Here is a 17675-nt window from a genome sequence, read left to right on the forward strand (position 1 = left end):
CCGGCGTTCGGATCTTTCCGTAAAATTTGCTTCCGCTTTTCGAAGGTTGTCGGAAACTAGCGACAACAAGTTACTAGCAAAGAACCGAAATATTATTACATGTTAGTGACATTTCCAAGATAAATGATTTTGATTTAACGGAAGGTAGACTTCATATTTATGTAAAAAGTCTTCCTTACAATTTCTTTCACTGTCTGATAAAAATATTCCTTGGTTTAGTTCATACTATCATTTCAGGTAATTTGGAGAGTACTTCAACAAGATGGCTGAAAACACGAGTACTGAAAATGCCGTGGAACGTTCATCACCCATTTCTACTGGGAATGGGGATGGAACTCAAGTCCAAACTGGAACCGACCAGTCTGCCCAGGTTCAGCTACTTCTTCTGACTCTAGATGTGTCTCAGTTGTATGACTCACGATGAGAAATCGAAGTCTCGCGGACGCTTTTTCATTGCTGATTACTCATGGATACCTGCCCTGGTTCTCGCAGTTTCGCTCATTATGCTTTCTGAATCATAAATCAGTTATAATTCATTTTGTTCAGTCAAATGGTGTGCTGGCGATTTTTAGCCGCTAACATGGCTGGTGGAGGGACACACGCAAGATATAATTTAACGAATCACTTTCGATCAGCAAGTGCAATATTAGGTTTTGGAAATAGATCACTAGATGGTATCCCTCTTATCCGTCCATTGTTCAGATATGTCCTGCTTTCTAAGCCGATTTTGGGTATCAGTTTTGGAAAGGTTTGTCAATGTGGGTACCCCAACATGTGCCATGTGATTTTCAAATCACTTCTTCACCTATTAGACCTGTTATATGTGTATTAACGCAACAACTGGATGCAGGCTAAAGTGGCACCTCAACAAATTGTTACCAAGTATATTTGGTGAAAATGGATGCTGAATGTTAAGCAAAGAAGGCGTCTCGCGTTAACGAACTTGATGCATGTTGTAGTTTTCATGTCTATAGCAGCATTTATGCTTGTCTAGTCCCATTTTATCAGACTCAGACTACTCCCTAAAAATGGCTAAATGGCCTAACTTCGCAAGTATCACAGAAAAGAAATGCATTTTGGCAGCAAAAATAAGTTGCTTTCTTCGTCAGTCATATTGCAGTAGTCATGTAGTCAGTAGGGGAAGCGTGTGCAAATATCGTGCACATCAACTGTTGCGTGTTGGTGTAAAGTGTTGTTAAGAATTCACCAATTTTCACTGAGTTTCATAATTTATTGCACTTATGACACTAAATTTTTCAGCATTAGGAATTTGTTTTACAATATATCAGTTGATGTGTAAACAATATCTTTTAAATAGTACTGAATATTTCATGAAATCTAGTTTAAAATGGTCGAGTGAGGAAAGGTGGTTACTTGTTACACTTTTGTTGGATAGTACACTTTGATGCCAGTATTTTGCGTTACAAGGCCCTGTGGTCAGTAATAATACGAGTATTTGTAATGAGCTGAATTCCACACAACTGAAGGGCATCCTCAAACTACTACAGTCCGATTATCATAATTACTCAGGATTAGGTGCTAGAAGGTTATAGTCACATGGCTTTATCTCACCAGGTGCCCATTTTCTGCTGGACTGTTTGAGCTCATCCATCCAAGGACTGTTTGAGCTCATCGGTGCTTAACCTTAACTGAACTGTGACCTCAGCTCTATGCACAGGACCATTCGTCGCCACAGACCAAATCATTATGTCACTATATAAGAACAAAAATATTTGATGCCATTGGCATTTCTGCTTGCTTCAGCTTTGTGTATTTTGTTTTAGCCGGCCCAGCAGCCTGCCCCCAGACAAAATATGTGGTCAATTTTGAAGACGCTGGTTGTCCGCATGTTGTTCATCTATTTTATCGCCAGTCTCTTCAAACGTTCACCCCAGACAAACACAACCTCTGATGGGAGCACAGGATCATCTGTCATGCAGAAACCATCATCAAATGTGTATTCTAAAGACATGAGAATGGTTTGTGGTTGATGTATTCACTAAAAATCTTTTAGCTATCATATGTATCAAAAGGGGAAATCCTTGATCATTGTGTTTCACAAGATTAAGTAATCAGATCCAATTACAATGTATTCAATGAATATTCATTACCTACAATATAGATGCATTATCTTTAATGATATATTGAGCAAGTTACCTTAAAGGAGTCTTTGAAGGGCATTTAGAGGAGTAGCACTTAACAATATACCTTAAAGGAGTAGCACTTTGTAAAAAGCTAAATGTGTTTTCTTGTGTGCAGTAGACACTTTTACTAAAGAAAGCCACTATATGCATGATAAATAGGTTGTTGCAGACTGTTTTCACTGAGTTGTGGTTTTACTTATTGTTTCAAGAAAGGGTACCTCAGTATCAGTGTGTTGCTAGAGTCATGTTAAGTATAAAATATCAATTATTTTCAGAAAATTACATACTCATTTGGCTGCATAAAAAACATTTGTTACAGGATATGTACGTGTATGTGTCAGAGCAAGAATACTTCTCAGACTTCAAGAATCCTGATGCATTGTTTTGGACAAAACGGGCTCTTGTGTATGGAGACTGGACCAGTGGACCATCTGGGGATGGGTCATATGTCTACAGTGACCGCATTAAAGCAACGCCGGTGTGTGCATATTGAATACTAGTACATGAAGAAAATTGAATTGCAATGGATAGGTACTGATAGTAGAGAAAAATATGTCAATCCTTCAAGGAGTGAGACCACAGTTTGAGAAGAATGACTAAGTTGTGTACTTTTTTGAGGTTTAGATTATTATGATGCATTTCATTACAATGTTCCTGTATTTCACACACAGACTGTTATGGGAATTAATCTCAAATTGGTCTAAATGGTTTTGTATTGCATGGTTCTTTTTGGTCAAGGATCAGGCAACCATGGACATAGTTTCATTTTCTTGGACACTGGCTCCTTGAAAGTCTGGAGTAGAATAGGCATCCAGCAACCCATGCTTGCCATAAAAGGCAACTATGCTCATCGTAAGGGGCGACTAACGGGATGGGGTGGTCAGGCTCGCTGACTTGGTTGACATGTCATTGGTTTTCAGTTGCGCTTATGCTGTTGATCACTTGATTGTCTGGTCCAGACTCGTTTATTTACAGACCACCACCGTATAGCTGGAATATTGCTGAGTGTGACTTATAACTAAACTCGCTCACTCACTCTTGGACACTGACTCATTTGTCAGTTTTGTGAAGTTGTAGTAGTGTGCTGTTGACATTTTCCTGAGCCCAAATCACTCCAGAAGTGCTCAAAATTAGATGTTATTAGAAGTCATTTTCATTATAGCCATTCAAAATACTTTCAAGCAAAGTTCATGTCAGGAATGGGAAAAATTATCATTTCAGACTATTCAAAACAACGGATCAGTGTATATACATGTCTACTTTGTGAAAGCTGGAAAGTTGCCAGACCCAGAGGAGAAGGGGAAGTACTCCAGAAAAACAACCGTGTACAGATCCAAACGTAGGTACATGTACATCAATGTAGTGTTCGTATTACCTAAGCTTTTGATATTTCAGAGCACATTGATCCTTGCAGCATATGTCATATTTGGGATTTCACTTTCTTAGTAAAGTACAAATTCTAGTACTTTTTGTGTTGAGTCCCATCCAGGATTCGAACCCGCGTCCTCAAAGTCAGGCACCTAATTGCAAGCAAACAAAGTCAGCCACCGTGACTTCCAGTGAACCCCAAAAAGTACTAGAGTTAGTACTTGACTAAGAAAGTGAAAACCAAGATATGACATATGTTGCATTTGACCCCTTTCTAAATGTCATTGTGTAATCACATTGATCATTGATACAGGGTAATTAAGTTGCATTGGCAGCATACATTACAGTTGCAGGTAGGATTTGGATATGTAGAATTCACCTAACTGCAACTTTCTACAGAAAGAGTGACTAATGGGATTGGTTAATTTTACTTGGTTCATACCAGTTATTGTATTCCAATTGTGTTATTCTGATGACTACTCTTGATGTCAGTCACTGGATTGTCTGGTCCAGACTTAATTATTGACTACTGTTACATGGCTTGAATATTGCTGATAACAGCATACTACTGTGGAGCACAGTGGTGTAGTGGTTAGCATACTGGCCTCATGCCAAGGGCCTGGGTTTGATTCCAAGTGGAGGCACCAAAAATCTGTGACCCGAGTCTCTGTGTTTTGTGTTGTGTCCCTAGGCAAGGCACTTCGTTCACACTGTATTCAGTGCACCCATTTGTTTAAAAATAGGTACCTGAAAAGGGGATGTACAGACCTGTATGGTCATGCTTAGTTATCATAGCAACTTGGAAATTCTGGAATTCCGTCAGGGTAATAATGTAATGTCAGTGGACAGCACTGAGTTGGATTCTGAGTGCAAAAATAAGCACTGCTGCTGCTGCTGCTGCTGCTGCTAAGTCATGATCATAACTGCGGATGCACAAGTGAGAACAAAAAATACATTATGGTTGTATAAATTCCACTTGAAATAAGGCATTGCATGGGGAAGATTACACCGTCAACCTTTCACCTTTTTGTGTTGGGTTAGTTGAGATTGAGTATTTATGAATCTGTGAATAACCTTAACAATAAAAAGGCACATATTTTATTTTTCCCCGCATCCAGTAATAATGACAATGTTCCTTTGTTTCTAGGACTGAACAAATACAAGAAGCGTTTTTATCACAACACTGTTAATCTGCTCACGGGAGAGACAGATGTACATCCAGATCTTATCAAGGTTTGTGAAAGCACTGTGGTTTTTAGCAGTTTTGTCTCTACTGGAGATGGGTGCTTCCCTTTCTTCTCACATGTGCTGTGGAAACAACTACTTAGGTTATTATTTGGATTCGTAATAAAATGATTCAGCTGTGAACTCTGTCAGTGTCATGTCCTCTTGAATTTACAATAGTAATATTGTCAGTGCTCACAATGGGAGCCCAAAAGAGTGTCCAGATTAAAGGATGCAGCTGGCCAAGAAAATGAGATGGAGTAGGCCAGTCAACCAGTGGTCAAGAGTGAAGACAGGCAACACAATACGACACGTCAACAGACATTCCTTGAGACCTACCTAGTTGTAAATTCCAGTGACAGTTTAGTTGTTGTTGAATGAAGTTGTTCCCTTTCCCAGTTGTCAACCTTTAATCATTTGACTCAATCTTTCAGTTATCATTAAATTTGGCTTCTGTGAATATAAATGGTCACGGCTAATGAAAGGGGGATGTCTCATCATACTTGTGGTCTGTTTTAAAGGGTGGTATGACTGAAATTACAGGTAAACTCTGATACCTGGTGCTCCTCGATCATCGTGAGGTACCATCATGAGGATATGTGGCCCATCAGTCAAAGAATCCACAGCCCATTGCATCCTAAACAGAGCCTAGGTCCACATGTAATAGACGTTATGTTATTAAAAGTTACAGATTGTACGCAAGGCTTGAATCAGAGTAGAGCTTTAGTAATGACCACTCTAGTGACAGCACCATTATCTCCTGATAGGTTCTCTCAAAATGTCCACAAAGTGTCTCATTTTCAGCTTTGTCCCTCTTATTCCAAGACTGAACTGAACTGAATCGCTGATTTAGACAGCAGTAATGGAATATTATTGGTCAGTGTCTAACATAGAAATCTAATTTGTTTGTTACTTTGTTTTCTGACAGAGAGAGAACTCTTCCTCCTTCGAGGTTCTGTCTCACTGGCATCCCAACTTGACCATCAACCTACTGGATGACTACTCCCCTTGGATAGAAGGCCACGTTCCAGCTCCGCTTGATGAATGTGAGTCTCAGTAATTAATCGCTATTGTCTCATTGGATCAAGCCCCAATTTCTTGAAACAAATTTCTTACTCAAATTTCAAACTGAGTTTTATGATTTAAAACAACTAAATATTAAACTAGCTTGCATTTTTAAAATCAAAAGGCCCAAACACCTTAAGGAATCTCACCTCCAAACTTAAATTGTCCGCTGTGTTTGAGTGAAATATCGATTTCAGTTCATTCCAGGAAATGCATTTTTCCAAATTTGAGTAAAAACTGTCACTAAGTCAAAACCAAGACTTAAGTTTGTTTCGAGAAATCGGGCCAGGTTCTATTTCCTGAAAACAAAGCAGAGTGCAGGCTGCAACTCTAAACCAGAAACTGACATGTTCTTCATTGTTCATAGCAATAGCAATGAGTCTTTGCATTTCATACATAAATTATATTCAGAGGAACAAAATTCAACAATAACTAATCGTCTGAGGTTTGCTTGCCTTGTTTATTAGCTATGAAGGGTTATAAGTTCGTCTAATGGTTAAGACAGTATTTGCTTAGTGCCTTTAGAGACCAGGTTTCTATCACTGACATGGATACAACAGGTGAAGCAATTTTCCTCTGTTCCCTGCTGTGATATTGATAAAATTTTGGTAAGACACTTATATCCTGTGCAAAGACAAGCCATAGTGATATAAAGGACTCTTTGTCTGCAACAACTAAACCATTTAGATAATAATTCAAGAATTCGCAATCCATGCTGATGTTGTAACTGTTGTAATGACATTTTGAAAATTGTCTTGACACTTGTAATGTTATGTTTGTTTGGAGACACAAATCTTAGCTATTGTTCTTGTGAATTGTTCTGCATGTATATCATAATGACTGTGGGATTGTCATTATATCACCATACATTATATCACTATCCCCAGTTTGTTCTGGATGTTTTAGTTATTGACTTCATCCCTGGTACTGACAAGTACTACCCAGTCTTGTATCTGAATGACTACTGGAACCTCAACAGTCACTACATGCCTGTCAACGACACTGTCACGTATGTAGCTCACCTCTCAAATATGCATGTCTTGCACAGTATAATATTATGATTCTTGTATTTTTCCTTATCCTGGCTCATGCTGATTTGTTTGTCTTCCTCGTCTGTCCGAAGTTTAAGTGGAACACTTGAAATCCCTTGAAGACAAAATCCCTCTTCTTCAAAAGAGGATGTAAAATCATACTCACCGACTCACTCCACATTTTGGCACCAATATTGGTCACATGACCGGCCATATTTGTCACTCTCTCCGCCTTTGCCCAACAGGAAGTTTGCGTGGGTGACTTGGGGTCCCTATACGGCACTTATTTCTTTATTTCAGACTTTTAACCAAATTTTGCTGTATATGGTTTATGGTCTGTATATTTAATTGTAAAAACACTATGTGTATAATTTACGTATTTTTTTCATGTATGCAATTTGTAATCATGGTTCATACTTTGTTTGCATTTTGATGAAAACTTGTTTGAATGGTAGATGCCGTTTTTCTGATTATGTCCATCTGCACTACGTTCTGTGCTTCTAACGTCCGCTGGGATCATTGTCGACATGTATTGTCTGAAGAATTTAAGCAATATTTCTTTGCCATTCTTAGTCGTGCATGGGTCAACAGGTCAACAGTATCAATCAGTCATGTTGGGTAAGGCATAATATTGCGCTAAGAATTGAAAGAATTGATGCTGATATCTACAACTGATGTTTGTAATTCTAGTGAGATGTAGGGCATATCTCAGGAGCATTATTCTGATTTGGTGACAGACTGCACCAGCTAAGAAGAGATTGATGTCGAGGGAATCACCTGTATCACGGAGTTTACGATCTAAATCGTCTTCATTGTAGAAGATGACATCATCATCATCCACTATGAAGGCTCGGTCCTTCACGCAGGATTTTGTGCCTCCGGGTGAAGCAGAAATTTTTTATGTACCTCTTATACTGCCAGAAGTACCTATCACCAACAGATCAAAACATTTCACAAAGCAAGGACTGCTACTGTAACTGTTACGCAGCATAAATCACCAGATGATTTACCTTCGGCACAGACATCTTAGATGAAGGATGGCAGCTTTGCCAATACAGCGCACTTACATTGTAGGTCAGAAGAGGCATCAGTGTTCTCAGAAGAATACTCACCTTCATGAAGGTCTACACGTTAAACGCAGGATTTTGATCCCGGGTTCTTCATGGAACAGTGCATACAACACATGCTTTCTTAAAGGGACTGATGCTTTGAGGAAGAAAGAGCTGCCACGAAGGCATCTGCGGCGACTGCCATAGTGCATGAAGACACATCTTATTCCCAAACCCAGTTGAATGTTGAAGAGGACATGCGCAAATGTTTACGCTGTCATAGATCATCCACATCGGTAACCTCAGTGTCATGGAGGTTGGATACATTCATGAATGTCAGCTCTACAGTAATGCTCCAAAGAGGAGGATTTCTCAACAAGGCGTCAGTCTTCGTGCAGACATAAAAAGTCAGTGATATCTAGATTCAAGAATTCAAGTTCTGAAGAGGACACAATGATTTTGTCAGCCCTTCTGACACAGAAAGGAGATCAACAATTTATATCGGTGCAGCTTGCATCCACATCAGAGGAATTACTCTTTTGAGAAGACAAGGACTGTTCTCATCTTGGAGTGATGAAGTGATAGATTCACCAAATCTCTACTTAGTCCCTTGTTCTGTGCATACCATCTTCAGTGGAGGAATTGAGGAAGTTGCCAGATCAGTCATGCAGGAATCCAGGGATGTCATAATGATTAAATCTATTGATACTTTCACTATTGTTATTTGTCAGACATCGCATCGTTATTCCAACAAAGCGAAGGAATTCTCATGAATCCAAAAATTTTAGAGACAAGAAATATTCCAGCAATAGAGGAGGTCATGGCTCTTTTCGTTGGTCAAGAGGGAACACTCTCTCCCTCTCTCTATATATATGTATAGAGCGAGAGAGACCTAGACCTAGCAAGACGGTAGTTATATGAACGCTCATGGATGTCAGAGTAAAGAGACAGTGTGGCTCCCCGAGATACCAGTTGGGTTTTGGAGAAAGAATCAAGAGAATTACAGTGCTGTCATAGTTTCCTTGGGGGTATATTCAGGATGTTTTGCAGGAAGTATCCGAGAAGTGGCATGACCCACCACGTTTTCTGTTGGATACTGTAAGCAAATAAGCATGAGTGAGGATATGGAAAAATATGTAAATTTCTGAGTAGAACTGATATTTTATGCTTACCCTGACTGATGAGGTCAACCCTCCCAACCTCCCTCTTCATGGTCGCTTGGATTTCCCTGCAAATCTTGTGTTTTGGCTGTGAATATTATAGAGAGTGACAAATTGGCCAGTCATGTGACCTATATTGGCGTCAGAATATGGAGAAAAAGGAGGGTACTCATGGGTGAGTATGATTTTTCATCCTCTTTTGAAGGAGGGAACATCAAGTGTTCTTCTAAAAAAGCTTCGGATATAAAAGGGAGACAATTGAATTAGCATGAGTCAGGATAAGTATGGAATATCAATTTTATTAAAAAAATTACATAATTGGAGACCTGTGAAGGTCAGGGTTAGAATATTGGCTTTTCCTGTAACCCATGCTTGTTGTAAGAGGTGACTAACTGACTTGGTAAACACATGTCATCGCCTTTCAATTGTGCTGATCGATGCTCATGCTGTTGATCACTGGATTGTCAGGCCCAGACTCTATTACTTACAGACTGTCGCCATAAAGCTGAAATATTGCTGAGTGCAGCGTAATCTCACTGACTCATAATTGGAACTTTGAATCTGAAAGACTATAAGGACAGTGGCTAGCCTTGAGGCTTTAGTGATCGCTCATCACACTGAACCCATTAGAGTTGATTTAGATGGCATAATGCTGAATATTGACCATCTCATCTGTTGCTGTCCTGAGCAGACTGAACCAAATTGGAGACTGGCGTAAAACTAAACTCACTCACACTCACTGTTAATAATATGGGGGCTTTGGGGTAGCCTAGTGGTTAAAACATTGACTTACCATGCCGAAAACTTGGGTTCGATTCCCTACATGTATGCAATGTTCAAAATCCATTTCTGGTGTCCCCTGCTGTGATATTGCAGGAATATTGCTAAAAGTAATGTAAAACAAAACTCATTCACTCACTATTAACAACATTGTTTCAGTTTTGCCATGGTTGAGGTTTTAACTCACTCAATATTCTATACTGAATGATTGTGGATGTTGAATTGACATAAACTGAAAGATGGGATTATTGACTGTTTCATGTTTGACTTGAGTATATTGCCTAATCTATCATTCGTTGGAATAAAAGAAGTGAAATAAGTACCAGTAACCATGATTATGAAAAATGTGAGTTTTGTGAGAACATGAACATATTTGTTTTAGATGTGATAGGTTTAAATGTTGCTGTAGTTAACTTTGTTTTGTGCAGGGAGCTGAACTTGACCCTCACATACAGCCCAATCTCCCTGTTTCGCTGGCAGATCTATGCAGCACAGGGCATGCGCAGCAAGTGGTACAGCTTCATGGGAAGTGACCTGATTGAGGAGAATGACGATGATCAGGATTCACTAAAGGTCTCTATCATGTCTGTACTGGACGCTTGTTCCATTGATAGTCATTTGCATTTTTGTAGCGTAATGCAAGGATGGCAATTTTCTGCAAATCTGCTGAAATCCACAGATTTAAGTGCAAATCACTTGAATATTTTGGGAGCCTTCTGACTCCAGACCCCAAACCATATTTACAGCTGAAATCACTTCCACCTGTTGCCATCCCTGGTAATGACACTAGTCTTGCACACCACTATAGTTTTGCATGAAATGCGTGTGAACCCGTTTTTTTCAGGGTTTCAAACTGCAGATAAACTTCCATATCTGCTCATAATATTATTACTATTATTATAATCAATAATTAGGTTAGCAGCAAACATTCATGACTGTGTGTCAGTGATTGATATAGGGGCCTTCAAAACAATATTCACTGTGTGGTTTTCAGACAGCTTTCTTGGAGACCAATCCCTACCTTCTTGCCCTGACTATAGTGGTGTCTCTTCTACACAGTGTCTTCGAGTTCCTTGCCTTCAAGAACGGTAAGTTTGAGTAACATTGTTCTCTGATGTGACAAAATGGTGATATGATGTAGCATTATTTAGTTAAATTTGTTTGTGATCAGTGCAGTGTAGTAACTAGTAACTACCACCCATTGGTAGCTTACAAACATTCCCCTCCCATACCACCTGTAAGTACTTCCCCCCCCTTAGCAACCATATGGCATTTCTTCCATGACTAGTCAGTACATAGTAGACCCGTGAAGGTCCAGGGTGGAAGAGGCATTATGCAACTCATGCTTGCCATAAAAGGTGACTCTGCTTGTTGTAAGAGGTGACTAACGGGATTGGGTGGTCATTCTTGCTGAATTGGTTGACACATCATCGGTTCCCAATTGCGCAAATCGATGCTCATGCTGTTGATTACTGGACTGTCTGGTGCAGACTTGATTATTTACAGACCGCTGCCATATAGCTGGAATATTGCTGAGTGTGGCATAAACTAAACTGACTCGCTCATTCGCTCACTCGCTCACTCACTCACTCACTCACTCACTCACTCATTCTGTACATACTCACTACCTACATTACGACAATGCCATAATCGGACTGTTCATAAAAAATCCCCATCCGTAGTTAGGGTGCCTCTGTACCACAGTGAGGAACAGGAATTGTACATGATCAATTCTGTTTGTTTCCCCATGTATCAATTTCAATTTCAGCTAAATGATGATGCCAAGTTATATCCTCTTGACAAGATTTTGTGAATCGTATTCAGTTTTACCCATCTGAGAGAATGGTTGCAGTGTTCGCTTTAACCCAGAAACCTACCTTTTCCACACAAAAAACAAACAATATTTTGCATGTCTTTGGAAAATTTGAAACAAAACTTTGAAATGATTCAGGATTGTAAGAAGTATGTCACATTCAAAAGATTTTGACTATGTATTTATAATAGTTTTTCTGCACTCACTCGTACAAAACCTACTGTGAACACTGTTGAAATATTGCAAAACATTCCTGTTGCAGATATTCAGTTCTGGAAGAGTCGCAAGTCTCTGGAGGGCTTGTCTGTGCGTTCTGTGTTCTTCAATGTGTTCCAATCACTCATTGTGTTGCTGTACGTCATGGACAACGAGACAAACACTGTTGTGAGGATAAGTGTATTCGTGGGACTGTGTATTGAGATTTGGAAGATCCACAAAGTTGTCAATGTCAAGGTAATGTATAGATTGTGAACAGAAGTTTCCAAAATTATATTGCATTTAGTGTATGTATTATGTTCAGTTGGGAATCAGTAGTTGGTTAAGTGGGGTAGCTTAGTGGTTAAAGGGTTTGCTCGTGAAGCCAAAGACCTGGGTTTGATTCCCGTCATGGATACCCATTAATGGTGTCTCCAACGATGATGTTACTGGAATATTGCTAAAAGCAGTTTAAAACCATACTCACTCACTAATCAGATATATATGTATATACATTAGTGCTCATTGTCCATCTGATTACTATACTGTAGTTCTGCAGATGTATGCCCAAGATCATTCTGTACATGACGGTACTCTATCATTGTTCAACCACAAATGTGGGTCTGTGCAGGAATGACATCAGGAGTCATGCTGCATCAACTTGAAGATGTATGTAATTTTTCCTTATCTTGACTTGTGCTTATTATGCTTGTCTCCTTGTTGTATCCACTTCATTAAAGTGGACATAAAATCAGTACTCACCCACAAGTAGCTTCCCTTAAACCTGTGCATTTGGTGCACAAATCAGTCATCTGACATGCCATGCTCGTCATCTTCTCCTTATTCCCCCTTGAGGATGGACGCGAGTACACTGGCTCCCCAGCGATACAGCACATATCCTTTACCGTTCGGTCTTATAGTCACTAAATTTCAGCTGTATCCGGCTTTTGATTTGTATATTACATCATGGAACCAAATTACAGTAGAGTACTTTTATAACGAACACAGATATAACGAACTGACGGCTATAGCGAACTGTTTTAAAAGTCCCGAATAAACCACTATATGTTATCATATAAAAAAGTCATGAATAACGAATTCTCTATAATGAACTTACCGGCTATAGCGAACTGATTTGCAATCCCTGCGCGTCCCAGGTAACACTAATTAACGGTGTGAATAACGAACTGAGCGAACTCAATCAGTGTCATTGCCAGTTAGCAATGTTCACTTTGAAATCCTCGACAGTTCCAGTTAACACTAATTAATGGTGTGAATAGTCAATTGAGCAAATTCAATCAGTGTCTATTAGCGGCGCTCACTTTGAAATCTGACCAATAAGTTAGACATCAAAACACACTCCAGTTTTTACACCCATTATTAACCAATCAGATTGCCGGAGGCCGTAAAGCCCGTCGCTGACGACCTAGTTTTGTATACTTCCGGCACAGCAACTCGGTCTTTACCGATTTAATAGAAAACGACAAGTGCATCCCCTCAAAAGGCCTGTGTATATGCCTCCCATACACATCAGAAATAAGGACAGAAGCTTTTGATACTCGTTAGACTTTAAAATACGATATATTCAATGACGAGTGCATAGTGACGAGTGACCTGTGTAAGATGACTGACTTTGTAGTGAAAACACCGTAATATGAATGAATGTACGAATAAACTAAGTAGGAATGTGTTGTACTGTATAGTGTGTTTTACTGTTCTTTCAATGGATTTTCGCGAACTACGGATATAACGAACTAATTTCAGTGGTCCCTTGTAGTTCGTTATAAAAGTATTTTACTGTACTACCAAATTGTGTGTCTGTTATATTCGTTGTTTCACTTGTATCCATCATTGTATGTTTCATAACAATTGATGAAAACTTGTTTGCATCCCAAATATCTGTTGTCAGTGGTTGACCTGCATTTATATTGCCCTTCTTGTACTGAAGTTTGCTCTTTCAGCTCATGTTGTGTCCTTTGTCAAAATTTAACTATTCAACAATTCAGTAGTTATATATTTGCTGTTCTTAGGCGTGCAAAGGATTATGATAGAAAGCATAACCAAGTCATGTTGGGTAAAACTATTGATAAAACTGCCTCTAACCGTCTGTTGACTGATGCTGATATTCATCATTCTAGTCTTTCGCGTAGCGGCTCCCGGGAACATTCATCTGGCATAGTGGCGACTACTGTCTCCAACCAGAAGAGGTCATCATTCGAGTTGCCACAGTCCCAGACTAAGATTGTAAAAAGCTCAGGTTTACATCTGCACTTGCAAAAAGGAAATTCTCAGCTTCGAAGACTTTGTTGAGTTCTCAACATAGTTCTTCACAGAAATCTAGGTTCTTCTCTTCAGAGAATTTTTGACAAACCCCCAATCCTCCTGCCAGAGGTTACAGTCTTCAGTTGACTGTGACAGCAACAGTTTCTACTCCTGATTACTCCTGTAATCACAGACACGACATTTGTCATCCCCTTCACCTCAAGGGACCACAAGGTTCAATGCAGAGCTTTGACCCAGACTTGTTCATGCAGCAGTATACAGAAAAGATGATGTCCATTGTTGAACAATGCTTTGAGGAAGAAGAAGACGCCAGAACTTCATGGTCTCCCACTCCGATATCAGCAACCCTGCATGGCAGTTCTACTGTTACATTGGCGCTAGTGGGACCTAGAATACAGTAGTCAGGAGGTTCTGCACAAAGATGCTACTGACAACAGATTGGAAGTTCACTCTCAAGGGAATGACCTGCATGAAAACCTGCACAGACTCATGCACACAAGTGTACAGTCTAAGTCTACGTTGCAGGACAGCAGAAGATTGCAGTCTACCTGTGAGGAAGAATTGACCACTTTCAGATGACGCAGTCACGAAGACTGTCCTTGTAGACATGATTCAAAATTTATGTCTTCATCACAGTTGGACTTGGAGGATCACCAGGAACCATCACCAAGATTACTCATCACGGGATTCACCTGTGCGAAGGCATGTGGGCTTCTAGAGATGGTTATCAGAATCACTCACTTTGAAATCCTCGACAGTTCCAGTTAACACTAATTAATGGTGTGAATAGTCAATTGAGCAAATTCAATCAGTGTCTATTAGCGGCGCTCACTTTGAAATCTGACCAATAAGTTAGACATCAAAACACACTCCAGTTTTTACACCCATTATTAACCAATCAGATTGCCGGAGGCCGTAAAGCCCGTCGCTGACGACCTAGTTTTGTATACTTCCGGCACAGCAACTCGGTCTTTACCGATTTAATAGAAAACGACAAGTGCATCCCCTCAAAAGGCCTGTGTATATGCCTCCCATACACATCAGAAATAAGGACAGAAGCTTTTGATACTCGTTAGACTTTAAAATACGATATATTCAATGACGAGTGCATAGTGACGAGTGACCTGTGTAAGATGACTGACTTTGTAGTGAAAACACCGTAATATGAATGAATGTACGAATAAACTAAGTAGGAATGTGTTGTACTGTATAGTGTGTTTTACTGTTCTTTCAATGGATTTTCGCGAACTACGGATATAACGAACTAATTTCAGTGGTCCCTTGTAGTTCGTTATAAAAGTATTTTACTGTACTACCAAATTGTGTGTCTGTTATATTCGTTGTTTCACTTGTATCCATCATTGTATGTTTCATAACAATTGATGAAAACTTGTTTGCATCCCAAATATCTGTTGTCAGTGGTTGACCTGCATTTATATTGCCCTTCTTGTACTGAAGTTTGCTCTTTCAGCTCATGTTGTGTCCTTTGTCAAAATTTAACTATTCAACAATTCAGTAGTTATATATTTGCTGTTCTTAGGCGTGCAAAGGATTATGATAGAAAGCATAACCAAGTCATGTTGGGTAAAACTATTGATAAAACTGCCTCTAACCGTCTGTTGACTGATGCTGATATTCATCATTCTAGTCTTTCGCGTAGCGGCTCCCGGGAACATTCATCTGGCATAGTGGCGACTACTGTCTCCAACCAGAAGAGGTCATCATTCGAGTTGCCACAGTCCCAGACTAAGATTGTAAAAAGCTCAGGTTTACATCTGCACTTGCAAAAAGGAAATTCTCAGCTTCGAAGACTTTGTTGAGTTCTCAACATAGTTCTTCACAGAAATCTAGGTTCTTCTCTTCAGAGAATTTTTGACAAACCCCCAATCCTCCTGCCAGAGGTTACAGTCTTCAGTTGACTGTGACAGCAACAGTTTCTACTCCTGATTACTCCTGTAATCACAGACACGACATTTGTCATCCCCTTCACCTCAAGGGACCACAAGGTTCAATGCAGAGCTTTGACCCAGACTTGTTCATGCAGCAGTATACAGAAAAGATGATGTCCATTGTTGAACAATGCTTTGAGGAAGAAGAAGACGCCAGAACTTCATGGTCTCCCACTCCGATATCAGCAACCCTGCATGGCAGTTCTACTGTTACATTGGCGCTAGTGGGACCTAGAATACAGTAGTCAGGAGGTTCTGCACAAAGATGCTACTGACAACAGATTGGAAGTTCACTCTCAAGGGAATGACCTGCATGAAAACCTGCACAGACTCATGCACACAAGTGTACAGTCTAAGTCTACGTTGCAGGACAGCAGAAGATTGCAGTCTACCTGTGAGGAAGAATTGACCACTTTCAGATGACGCAGTCACGAAGACTGTCCTTGTAGACATGATTCAAAATTTATGTCTTCATCACAGTTGGACTTGGAGGATCACCAGGAACCATCACCAAGATTACTCATCACGGGATTCACCTGTGCGAAGGCATGTGGGCTTCTAGAGATGGTTATCAGAATCACTCACCTGCACGTAGGCCTTCACGCATTATGCCGTCCTGCCATTATGACGATGAATACACAGAAGTTACATCCTGGATTGCTGATGGTTTGGATTTAGCATCACTTTCCAGGAATCAAATGACACCCCTGCTTATAAAGTGATCGACGATTTTGACATGCTCACCATTCTGCTAATTTATCCTATCTGTAAGGTTTCGGAAAATCAACGTTCAGTATTTGATAAAGCAACTAAATATTAGGGTCAGCATGTTCCGTCAATCAACCCAAAGAAGTTTTTGCTGAACAGTATGAAACTATTACCAAGGCTCCTGATGTAGATGAAGACTATAAGCTTATATCAGACTCTTGTATCAGGTCTTATAAGGTTGAGGATAAGAAGTTGGCACAACTTGATACAACTACCTGACGTTTGTTTTACGGACTTGCAAGAGCCATCTACAAAGCCATTATTTCATGATTCCAGAACTCAACCTCTGAGGAAGATCAATGATATTGTCTGCATTATCAAATCAAAAGAAAGACCAGGTATTTATCTTGGAGCCCTTGGCATTGTCTTCTGCTGGACTAACCCTTTTGAGGAGGCAAGGTACTTAAACTGAAAACTACACCAAGCCTTTGTTTAGAACTCCTTTGGGCGGCCTTAAATTTATTTGGCAGTGGCATAGGCGATGTAATAAGGAAATGGAAGTTTTCTATCTTCAGAGGCAGAAGAGGCTCTGTTCGTCGCCCTTCAGGAAATAACAGGTCAACCTCAGGAAGGGGCCTTTCACCTAGAGGTGCCATGGTTTCCAAACGCAGAAGGCCAGGTTCGGAACGACCGGAAGATGTAGTAGATGTACTCAAATCCGAGCTTGAGCCATCACAGGATCTCCAATTCCTGGGAATACGATTCTGCACATCACAGAATCACATACTTGTCCTGGAAGATTGTTGGAAGACATGATGGCTCCAGCAATACTCTCTCCGTTGACATGTGGCAGTTGGCAATGTTTACTCGGTCTTCTGATGTCAGCCCAAGACATGACACACAGGG

The 17675-nt window shown here is 40.0% G+C and overlaps 1 protein-coding gene across 1 annotated transcript in view; it reads left to right on the forward strand.

The window, feature by feature from the left end:
• The first annotated feature begins 243 nt into the window (after nt 1-243).
• LOC137293735 (putative lipid scramblase CLPTM1) overlaps nt 244-17675 on the forward strand; it is a 28453-nt gene continuing 11021 nt past the window's right edge. Inside the window, exons 1-10 of the mRNA XM_067824447.1 lie at nt 244-370; nt 1785-1979; nt 2464-2622; nt 3366-3483; nt 4660-4745; nt 5665-5782; nt 6708-6810; nt 10250-10394; nt 10816-10909; nt 11897-12087. Of these exons, the coding sequence (XP_067680548.1) occupies nt 263-370; nt 1785-1979; nt 2464-2622; nt 3366-3483; nt 4660-4745; nt 5665-5782; nt 6708-6810; nt 10250-10394; nt 10816-10909; nt 11897-12087 (1317 nt within the window). The 5' untranslated portion in view covers nt 244-262. The remainder of the gene's footprint in view (nt 371-1784; nt 1980-2463; nt 2623-3365; nt 3484-4659; nt 4746-5664; nt 5783-6707; nt 6811-10249; nt 10395-10815; nt 10910-11896; nt 12088-17675) is intronic.

The sequence above is a fragment of the Haliotis asinina genome, chromosome 8, assembly GCF_037392515.1.
Source record: "Haliotis asinina isolate JCU_RB_2024 chromosome 8, JCU_Hal_asi_v2, whole genome shotgun sequence".
Lineage (NCBI taxonomy): Eukaryota > Metazoa > Mollusca > Gastropoda > Lepetellida > Haliotidae > Haliotis > Haliotis asinina.